Source organism: Aulonocara stuartgranti, assembly GCF_965226115.1.
Source record: "Aulonocara stuartgranti genome assembly, chromosome: 3".
Lineage (NCBI taxonomy): Eukaryota > Metazoa > Chordata > Actinopteri > Cichliformes > Cichlidae > Aulonocara > Aulonocara stuartgranti.
The window spans coordinates 13,856,239-13,867,566 of NC_138941.1; the positions used below are offsets into that span (position 1 = coordinate 13,856,239).

Consider the following 11,328-nt stretch of genomic DNA (forward strand, 5'->3'; position numbering starts at 1 on the left):
AGAATGACTTGATATTGATATTGTATCACCGTGGGGCTGTATACTGTTGATCTAAAGTGAAATTATCCTGTGGAAACAGGATTTTTTCTATTTAGAGCATTTCAAAATCGTTACAAAAGTAAGTCATATATGGGCAATTTCAATGGGCCATTACTTTGGAAAGTAAAATCAGACTGACTTGATATTGACATGGTATCACTGTGGGGCTTTATACTGTAAATACAGAGTGGAATTATCCTGTGGAAACAGGAATTTTCCATTTTAGAGCATTTTGAAATCACTGAAAGTTAGGTCAATTGTGGACAATTTGAAAGGGCTTTTATTTTTGAAAACAAAATCAGAATGACTTGATATTGATATGGTATCACCGTGGGGTTGTATAATGGGGTTGTATACTGTTGTATACTGTTGATCTAAAGTGGAATTACCCTGTGGAAACAGGAATTTTCCATTTTAGAGCATTTTGAAATCACTGAAAGTTAGGTCAATTGTGGACAATTTGAAAGGGCTTTTATTTTTGAAAACAAAATCAGAATGACTTGATATTGATATGGTGTCACTGTGGGGTTGTATACTGTTGATCTAAGGTGGAATTACCCTGTGGAAACAAGAATTTTTCATTTTAGAGCATTTTGAAATCACTGAAAGTTAGGTCAATTATGGACAATTTGAAAGGGCTTTTATTTTTGAAAGCAAAATCAGAATGACTTGATATTGATATGGTATCACCGTGGGGTTGTATACTGTTGATCTAAAGTGGAATTACCCTGTGGAAACAGGAATTTTCCATTTTAGAGCATTTTGAAATCACTGAAAGGTAGGTCAACTATGGACAATTTGAAAAGTCTTTTATTTTGGAAGGCATAATCAGAATGACTTGATATTGATATGGTATCACTGTGGGGTTGTATACTGTTGATCTAAGGTGGAATTACCCTGTGGAAACAGGAATTTTCCATTTTAGAGCATTTTGAATCGTTAGAAGATTAAGTCAAATATCGGCAATTTCAAAGGGCCATTACTATGAAAAGCAAAATCAGACTGACTTGATATTGATATGGTATTACTGTGAAAAAGACTGCGGTTGGAAAGTGTTGATACAAAGTTCAAATAGTATTTGGAAATACGACTTTTGCTTTTAAGAGCATTATGAAGTCACTGAAAGAGTAGTTCAAAAATGAAGATTCACAGGGCTTTTACTTTGAAATCCAAAATAAGATGGCCTTGATAGTGACAGGGCACAATTAGGGTACAAGGCTGTGTCATATAGATCTAACATTATTGTTTGTAAAAAAAAAAGCCTAAATTATATGTTATTATGTTCTTAACATATCTGTTAATTCACTCGAAGTTGGCTTTTATTTTGAAATCCGGTTTCCACATCCATTCCCGTAATACTTTGAATACACAGGGAACGTAAAACAAACTGGAGGCTGGCTTGACTGCAAGTCTCGAATTGGAGGCTGGCTTGACACCAGTCACGACTGTGGGTGAAACGCTTCCTGTCCGCGCGCTTTAAGGCTTCTCCGTGTAATCCCGGGACAGTTTGCGCGTCTTCATTAAACACATTCAGGAGAATTTTCCAAACTAGTGTTTGATCTGGAACGATCGCTGCAATAACGACACGGAAGTACATCAGTGTTCCTTGGATCCTATTGGTAGACTGTCCTGCCTTTGTGTCGTTCTAACCAATCACCTCCGACTCTCCGTCGCACTGGCCCCGCCTCCTGCCGCCTTCGCTTGTCGGGAGCGGCGGAGATGCGCTGCACTTGTCCGGCGTAGATCAGGGCCGCTGTTTGTTTGCTATCCGTGTTTCCTCCGTGTTAGCGGGTCACATCCGTCCGTGTGCCAGGGCCTCTGTGCGGACCGGAAGCCCACGGTGACATGCGTCCACGGAGCGCTGAACCTGTTCCCTCCCGCACGGCACGAACCCCGTGAAGCAGCAGCAGGCCGTGTCTCCTCCACCCACGATCATGTCGGGGAATCATTACAAAGGCCACGAAGTCAGCTGCTGCATCAAATACTTCATCTTTGGATTCAACATCCTGTTCTGGGTGAGCAGCTGTGCGTGGGTGACGTGTGTTATTATCAGTAACGGGGGAGGCATCGATCCCGTTACTGACACTTCAGACCACCACCCGTTGCCTACCGGTGGTGGTCAGAGGGCCCGGTGGCGCCAGTGTCCGGCAGCCTCGCCTCTGTCAGTGCGCCCCAGGGTGGCTGTGGCTACAATGTAGCTGCCATCACCAGTGTGTGAATGTGTGTGTGAATGGGTGGATGACTGGATATGTAAAGCGCTTTGGGGTCCTTAGGGACTAGTAAGGCGCTATATAAATACAGGCCATTTACCATTTACTCAGAGTAACGTGAGCGTTCCTGCTGCAGCTTAGTCCACAGCACAGCTAATCGGCTTTAATGACAGCTGAGGGCCTCCGTGTGATGGACACGCACACACACTGCTTATTGTTGCTGAGTGACACACGAGAAACGTCACGGGGGAAACCTTTAAATAACACTGAGTCAGTGACGTCATGTGATTGTGTTCGCGTGCATCTTCACCTTAATGAGATGTGGTCCGTGTCTTGCAGCTGCTGGGCATGGCCTTAGTGGGAATCGGACTGTGGGCGTGGAGTGAGAAGGTAAGAACACGTGAGAACAACATCATTACACTGACTGAGACGTCAGCGTGTTCCAGTGTGACGGACGCGTGTGCGTGACTCCGTGAGCTGCTCACGAGCGTGGAAGCAGCACAGAAACCCACGCTCCTGTCCTGCAGCGTGGACAGCCAAGCATTTCAAAGCAAAGTCAGGTGACCTCCAATCCAAAACCTGATTCATTTAATGAGCCGTCAGTCATTTTCCACACGTGTGTTCGTGTTGTTTAGTGTACTTGACTTTCATGTGAACTTTACTAAAGTCAGAAATGTGATGCAGCTGAGGGCTCAGTGTTTCCCGGGGTCATGTGACAGCACTTCTGTTTGAACGTGGGAAGTGTTCACAGAACTGATAAACGAAGCACTGAAATAAGCAACTTTGGAAAGATGATGTCAAATGTTGGTTTTTGCTTCAAACACTTGTAACTGAAGCCAGATAACAAACACCAATGAGTTAAACTGCAGGAATGTCTTAAAGACATAAAGACCTGGATGGCCGCTAACTTTCTGCTTCTTAATTCAGATCAAACTGAGGTTATTGTACTCGGCCCTGAAAAGCCTAGAAATATGGTATCGAACCAGATTCTTACTCTGGATGGCATTACCTTGGCCTCCAGTAACGCTGTGAGGAACCTTGGAGTCATTTTTGACCAGGACATGTCCTTCAACGCACATATTAAACAAATATGTAAGACTGCTTTCTTCCATTTGTGCAACATCTCTAAAGTTAGAAATATCCTGTCTCAGAGTGACGCTGAAAAACTAGTTCATGCATTTATTTGTGGCCCTGTTGACCAAACCGGCTCAGACTGAGTGCTGCGTCTGTCCTCTGCAGGGGGTCCTGTCCAACCTCTCATCTATCACAGACCTGGGGGGTCTGGACCCAGTCTGGCTCTTCATGGTGGTTGGGGGGGTTATGTTCATCCTGGGCTTTGCCGGATGCATCGGAGCGCTGCGGGAAAACACGTTTCTACTGAAGTTTGTATGTTCCAAATCGTTGTCACGCATCAACAAGCAGCAGGCTTCAGTGTGCTGAGCGTCTGCTTCTTCTGTCGTAGTTCTCGGTGTTCCTTGGAATCATCTTCTTCCTGGAGTTAACGACGGGAGTTCTGGCGTTTGTCTTCAAGGACTGGATTAAAGACCAGCTCAACCTGTTCATCAACAACAACATCCGGGCGTATCGGGACGACATCGACCTGCAGAACCTCATCGATTTCACTCAGGAATATGTAAGTACTGACGCGTGACAATGTTATTACACCATCATCATACATGATCATACTGGTATTGGTGTCGTTGTAACAGCGTCCGCGTCACGCCTGCATGCTAATACACGTGCCGTGTCCATGAAGCTGTAAAGCTGCGGTGCAGTCTATGTGCTGGACGGGTTCATTGTAGTGAAAGTTTGTATTTGACATGAACTGGATCATTTAAGGAGTAGTGTCCATTTTTAACGCGCGTCTTTCTACGTGTCCGTCCTCGGACCACCTTAAAGCGTGTGCTGATCGTGTGCAGTCCTATTAACAGGAGTGTTTGTGCCTGGCTGCAGTGGGAGTGCTGTGGTGCTTTCGGAGCAGACGACTGGAACCTGAACATCTATTTTAACTGCACTGATGGAAACCCCAGTCGGGAAAAGTGCGGCGTTCCCTTCTCCTGCTGCACCAAGGACCCAGCGGTACGACTTCCTCACACATCGTTGTTGATGTTGGCGTTTGTTTGTCACCGGTGTGGTCAGCTGACTCCACCTGCTCACGGCTAAACCCAGGATTGTTTCTTGCTTTCAGGAGGACGTGATCAACACTCAGTGTGGCTACGACATTCGAGCCAAACCAGTAAGTAACTGGTAAACCAGTGCGGGGGCGCAGAGTTGGGTCATCGTAATGATTTATTGGCCTCACAACAACATATAGAAGGTATAATACTAAGATTTAAAACATGTCATATATGACCTCTGACCTCTTGTTCGAGGGCAGCAGATTGGATCATAATAAAACTAAATGTGTTTCAGACTTCCTGTCAGTGTGTGTGTACACGTGAAGGCTGTGATACATGCATGTAGCATGTGATTAACCAGCATCACATGCTCATCCATCAGCTCCATAACGCTGTTAAAGGCCCGTCTGTCACAGGTCAGGTCACGGCAGTCGTGACAAAAACACCACGTTTGTTAAACTTTTAGTAATCGAGGATACAAATGATGATCTCCGAGTATCAGAAGTCTGAACGTTGCAAAGAAAGAAGGAAACAGACTCGTTGTTACAGGTCATTTCTGTTCCTGTCACGACCAAAGCCCCGGGACATGAATATCTGAAATGACACATGTTTGTGTGCACGCAGGACTCCGAGCAGAAGGACTACATCAACGTTAAAGGCTGCGTGCCCCAGTTTGAGAAGTGGCTGCAGGACAACCTCACGCTGGTGGCGGGGATCTTCATCGGCGTTGCGCTGCTGCAGGTCGGTGCCGCGCACCTTCGGGTGTCGAGCGAACGCATCGTGCTCTCGGGTCCTTCGGGTGTCCAACTCTTCTTGTGTTTCATCCACAGATCTTTGGAATTTGTTTGGCTCAAAACTTAGTGAGCGACATCGAGGCCGTGCGGGCGAGCTGGTGAGAAAACGCTGCACACACACGTTTCACTGATTGGCAGCTCGAGCCACACCGACACGGGCTCTGTTATTAACTGATAGCCATACTTGATGTGAGAACAGACAGCTCTGCTCCCAGCAGCTGGTCCTTACAGCAGTCAGAGCGCCCTCTGCTGGATCCACTGTGCAACATCTGTACCAGTAAATGAAACGATTTGCAGACAGCTGCTGTGGCCAGTACGTGTCCACACATCCGTCAGTACTGGGAGACAGTTTTCCCCAGTTTTGGGACAAACTGTGTAAAATGTGAATAATAACAGAACACAACAATCTGCAAAGTCATAAATGTGACAGCAGAACAGCTTTATAAAGAACAAAGGTTCGTTTCATTTGATGGCAGCAGCACGTCTGAAAGAATTATAGTTCGTTATATCCAATCACTGTTATTGGGATCGTACTGGTTGCCATTACTGGTTTGTTAAATGCACTGATGGAGAGCGTCTCTTTTTGCTGTGTAAAGTACTCTCAGGTCTTAACATTTCATTGAACAATAACCAACCATAATGACATTTGTCTGTAAACATCGTGTGACCGTACAGATGTTTGATGGCTCTGTGTTTTCCAGCCTCAGTAGAAATGCAAACGTACCTCTGGGAGGTGTTAAACACTCGCACAGCTAGGCGACCTCATGGAGGGTTCACGCTGCGCTTTGATTGGTGTTGCTGTTTGAAAGAGTGGAGGTCAGAGGTCAGACTCACTGAGCAGGGTACTGAAGTGGACTGCTGTTCTCAGGACTTTGTGAATCTTCAGTGAGTCAGATAAATGTGGCTGCACTTCCAAACAGGACTTCGACACACTGGGTGCAAAACGCCCTTTTTCACAGTCGGTTCACTTTGCAGCAAATGATCATCAAAAACATTCGTAAATCGTTTAAATGTTCTGCAGTAAGAGCTGTCGTATTAGTGAGTGTAACAGTCAGCAAACATCAGCACAGCTTACGGCTGCAGTGTGAACTAAAGAGCAACATTTCTTCATTGCAATGCTCCATAATAAACCTGCATCCACACAAACACTCCTGTCTGCTGGGACTCGTGTTTGTTTTCATAGCTGTTGTAACGTCACAGTTTTATCCTGCAGCTCTGACGCATGAATCAAGCGTAACATTCAGTTTGCTGTTTAGGGACAAGGCTTATTGAGCTCCATCATCACACTCATTCTTCCTCCTCCATGCTTCATCAGGGTGCCCCCCCCTCTCTACATGCGCCGACTCCCACCGTACTCCAGCAAGAAAGCGTCGGCTTACTACTCGTGAGACACTCGCACACACCGCATGTGTGTTTGTCACCGGTGGGTGTGATGGATCCATGTGGAGACTTCTCTTGAGCTTTGCTGTGTGATCTGTGTGCTGTTTAAGGTGCAGCTGTGGGGTAGTCATGTGACCCTAACAGTGTTGTGTGGAAGCAAGAATGTGCCACAAACTCATCATTTTTCATTATTATTATTATTTAAAAATAAATGTGAATATATAACAAATACATTTTATTTAAAAAATTCTAAAAAATAAAAATAAATTAAATTAATAATTCTTTAATTACAATTAATGAATTCAGTTTCGTATTAACACCTAACTACTACTAATTACTACAAGCTGGCAGTAGAAGAACCCCCACCAGCAGCTAGCATATTAAAGCTTTGTTAGCACTTGAACACGTACGTCTGTCCCACCATCCACACGCTGTATTTCAAACCAAAGCCTGGCTCTTTGCTCTCCATGCAGCATGTCCTGTTGTTTTAGTGTAGCGGTGTTAGCTAGCTGTAGTTAGCAACGCGTTAGCGACTGTCGCAGCAGACCATCTGTACTGGTTTTAAAGTGCCACAGTTAGAAATGAAATGCTGATATGATTTTGATCACACACATAACGACGCCATGATGAACAGAAACACAGGAATCCACGTGCCCAAGACGCTGAAAAAACAATGCAGGAACTAGCTAACAGCTAGCATGTTTGGCTACAGTGGCACAGTCACAGCTCACTTTCTCCAAACGTGGCTCCTGTTGTGCTAAACTGCACAGAAGCCCTGTAGCTGCATCTGAATGCTACCAAAGCATGCTAATATTAGGCTTGCCTTCACTGTGGTCAGTGTTGTACCCACAACATTCAGCAAACCTGAGGTCAAAGGTCAAACTACACTAATGTATTTACTACTTACTGTGCTGGTAGCACAGCAGCTGACGTTTAATCAGAGTATAGCATCACGTCAGTACTGCTTGCTGTCTGCTAGCATAGTCTGCAGTAGCAGGCAGGTAGAGGACTGTACGTCCATAAACCATCAGCAGGACCAGTATTTGCTTCTTTATGCAACGAGGAACAGGATGACCTCTAACTGGCCACTGTGTAATGGCTCTGACCAAACAACAGACTTCATGAGGGCGGCCTCCAGTGGACTCTGATTGGCCTTTGCCATAGAATACCAGAACTGGCAGGTCCACCAGTGGGGCCCTGTGCTTTTCATAGATTCACCCTGAGCAATGTGAAAGACACGAAAAGGGTCTGGAGAGGCCGTGGAAATGTTATGCTGCCTGTGACGTCCTTAATATGATGGAAAAGAGTTCAAACCCACAGAAACAGAAGAAAAAAGATGAAATAACGATCAACAATAGTCCAGGAAAATTAATAAAAACGTTTGTTTGCAGCAGAAACAGCTGTTTGACCTGCAGGAACAAAGCAGGCTGTCAGGGTTAGGGTCCAGCACAATGCAGGGCCTTCAACATAAGCACTAAGATGTTCAGACCAATGCTGAAATGAACCGTAAGCCCATGTAATGTCTAAGTGCAGGCGTTTTATTGTTGTGCTGTGAGCAGTCGATGTAAACGCATCATTTCAGGTAAAACAGATCAGAGGTTACATCAGGTACAGGTGCAACTCAAACATGTGGAGCAAACATGCTGTTCATGTTTGACTGGACCCTGTTTGTCAGCGTCCAGTTAAACTCATAAGGATCAGTTGTCTGTTACTGAACAACATCGTCATTCAGGAGTCTAACAGTACTGAGTGAAGTGATGCTACTGTACATCAGAGATGCAGTCATGGTCAGCGGTCAGAGTTGGGGCACTTTGCTTTCGAAGCCGTAACCTGTGATTGTTGCAAAGTCTTCCCTGACCCTGCAGAAGATCCTTGGTGGTGTCACCCTAAGCCTCAGCCTTCTGTCACCACAGCAGGCTTGTTAGTGACGCACCGAGTCGTACAGTTACTAAACGCCTCTTTCTGTCTTTTCCTTTCCAGCTTCTTTACCTAATGCAGCGTTTAAGGTAAACACTTAAACTCAACCAAACTTACACGGTGATATAAAAGCAGATGTGACCTGTAATATGTTTTGTCCTTCTTCCCCATGATCAGCTCCAGCACGTCGGGGAGATCAGACCCGATCACGGCACCATCCCTTACTGAACCAGCACCTTTGTTCCAAGGCACTAATATGTGAAATGACTTGTATATAAACACTGTGAGTAACTACTGTACAAAGAAGGAGAGCACTGTTAGCATTCGCAGCGCTCCAGGTTTGATAGCTACATCTAGAGTAGAAGTTTTGATAATGTTTTTGATATTAGATATTTTTCACTGTAGTCATTACGGGCCATCGTTAGGACTGCGGCTCGTGCTCCTCACACTCAACCACTCGCTTCCTGTACCTTTGCATTAGTTGCGCTTGACTGCAGCACCGTAGGGAGGAATCTGTTTGTAAGTGGATATCTTTGCATGCTGCACTGACAGCAGCTAAACATGCTGTAAATACACAGTACGAATGAAAGAAGGGATCACTTCAATGACTTCCTTCTCTACTGAAGAAGGGAAGTGTTTGAGGATGTTGCTGCCACGTTCATCACCACCTTGTAGCTCTGCAAGCACTGGAGTGGATCGCTAAACTCCTCCCACTGCCCTACCCCTCGCTCCGGTGTGACACCTCAGTATTCTTTAATCGGCTCGTTTCAGATTGAAATCAGTTTTAGTGAAGACGTCCACCTTAGAGCTCGTTGAGACTGACCTGGAACTTGAAAAACAGAAACCGTTCTTCTGTTTAAAGAGGATTTATTATTTGTTCTTATCTTCTTGGATCATTTTAAAGGCAGCAGCTGTAGCTTCTCTCAGTGCTGCTTGGCTCAAAGGGAACCAGTTCCCATGGACTCGTGAGAAAATACCCAACTTCACAGTATTTCTAGAACAGCGGTCTCCACCCTTTTTTGCACCACGGACCGGTTTATGTCTGACAATATTTTCACGGACCGGCCTTTAAGGTGTCGCGGATAAATACAACAAAATAAAACCAGTACTGGTACCAAAAAAGATCAGATTTATTCATAACACACGGGAAAAGACCCAGGGAAACTGAGTTAGCGAAGAAACTGATTAAAATAATAGCACTGGCTGACAGTCGGGCTGGCCTCCACCCTCTCGTCTATAAAGCTGTGGCTCCTAACATGGCTGCAGCCCAAACCTCCACTTTTCAGCTTTAGATTTCAAAACTGTGACACCACTTTGTTCTTGTCTGTTTGATATCATCTGTGGAAACTACAGACAAATTATTTAGAAAATGTCAGTACATTTCAGTTTGCATCACAAACACAGAGTTCAGCTGATCTGAGGCTCCAGCTGGGCTCAAAGACAAAGCTACACGTGACTCCGCCCAAAACAAATCCTGATACTGTTGCTCAGTAAAGTCACAGCTTTGGATACAAAGACAAGAAAATGATTCTAAAAACGACCTGTTCAGTTACAGTAACTAATGATGAAGGACAGAGACGTTTGAAGAAAGTAGTTTGTGTTGTTGGACAGTTACTCGCTCCGTCACATGTGAATAAACGAGTCATTATTACACTTGTGCTGTTTTCAGGTGTCACTCTGATTATACTCGTTGGTTTGTTGTGTCCCGACGTGACATCATGCGCCGTCTCGTTCCACATCTTTACTTAAACACTGAGTGAAGTTTGGTGAAAATGATCATCCTCAATGCTTCATACCCAGCGTTTTTCACTTGAATCAGGGGTGTCCAACTCCAGGCCTCGAGGGCCGGTGTCCTGCAGGTGTTAGATCTCACCCTGGGTCGACACACCTGAATCACATGATTAGATCACCAGGCCTCTGGAGAACTTCAGGACATGTTGAGGAGGTCATTTAGCCATTTAAATCAGCTGTGTTGGATCAATATAACATCTAAAACCTGCAGGACACCGGCCTTCGAGGCCTGGAGTTCGACACCTGTCACTTGAATGAAAACAGACGTCGTTCACCAAACGAGCTCATGTGCTCCGTGTTTCCTTTGGTGATTTAAAGTGATTTGATTGGCTCACAGCATGTACTTGTATTAATGTGCTAACTACCTTGTCACGGCGGTTATCAAGTGTTCCCCGGAGCTCCACAGAGTTCTTTTCTACTCACAAAGGGATCAGTAATGTTTTTGATAATAACTATTTTACAGTGAACTTGGTTTTCTAACTCTACACCTGTCAGTACTACTGAATCTGCAGCGACACGTTTGGAGGTGGTGACGATGCCTCGGTGATCTCAGAACACGCCATAGACACTGGACTGTAACCGCCTCCTTTCATGTCTTTGTCTCAAACTGCTTTTAATATTAATAAAGGTGATGACATTACTGATCATTGTGCGTCTGAGTTGTTCATATTTATGGTTAGTAAATATGTTTATGAACTGCACTTCCCATGAGTCAGTGTGCCAACTGTCACTGCTGATATTGCAGAGACGTGTTCGTGAAGCAGAGCCATGCTCCAGCCTAATGAGTCAAAGCCTTGATTCTCTGAGCAGAGCACTACGGTGAGCATGAAGAACACTTAGGTCCTGAGACTGTCAGCAGAAGAACCAGAGGTCATGGTCGAGACGAGGCTGGAGGAGCTTTAGAACAAGTCACAGATGTTCCTGAACTCTGAAGATGTTTCTTCTGCAAAGAAGACTGTAGTTCCTCTGTAGCTCTGTAACAGTGTTTAGGCTACAGGGAACTACAGCTGTGCCACGTGTCCACAGCAGAAGTGTCATGATGACGAGCAAAGACTGTGACTCTCACTTTGTATCAGTGGC

General features: G+C 45.1%; 1 protein-coding gene across 2 annotated transcripts; it reads left to right on the plus strand.

The window, feature by feature from the left end:
* The first annotated feature begins 1,720 nt into the window (after nucleotides 1–1,720).
* tspan5a (tetraspanin 5a) lies at nucleotides 1,721–10,888 on the plus strand. 2 transcript variants are annotated; one of them, XM_082528774.1, is made up of 11 exons: nucleotides 1,721–2,054; nucleotides 2,589–2,639; nucleotides 3,489–3,635; nucleotides 3,712–3,882; nucleotides 4,203–4,328; nucleotides 4,438–4,485; nucleotides 4,991–5,107; nucleotides 5,197–5,258; nucleotides 6,476–6,583; nucleotides 8,521–8,546; nucleotides 8,635–10,888. In XM_082528774.1, exons 1-9 carry the CDS (start codon nucleotides 1,974–1,976, stop codon nucleotides 6,546–6,548), a joined length of 876 nt encoding a protein of 291 aa, XP_082384900.1. In that variant the 5' UTR covers nucleotides 1,721–1,973; the 3' UTR covers nucleotides 6,549–6,583; nucleotides 8,521–8,546; nucleotides 8,635–10,888. The 2 variants fall into 2 exon arrangements, with proteins under 2 accessions (XP_082384900.1, XP_082384901.1); XM_082528775.1 differs by lacking the exon at nucleotides 6,476–6,583.
* The last annotated feature ends 440 nt before the right edge of the window (nucleotides 10,889–11,328 follow it).

What these genes read in the sequence shown, in the direction of transcription:
- tspan5a (XM_082528774.1), top strand. Translation starts at nt 1,974, where the DNA reads ATGTCGGGGAATCATTACAAAGGCCACGAAGTCAGCTGCTGCATCAAA. An exon ending in ACACGTTTCTACTGAAGTTT is followed by an intron (nt 3,636 to 3,711) that starts GTATGTTCCAAA and finishes CTTCTGTCGTAG; the next exon opens with TTCTCGGTGTTCCTTGGAAT. An exon ending in GAGGCCGTGCGGGCGAGCTG is followed by an intron (nt 5,259 to 6,475) that starts GTGAGAAAACGC and finishes ATGCTTCATCAG; the next exon opens with GGTGCCCCCCCCTCTCTACA.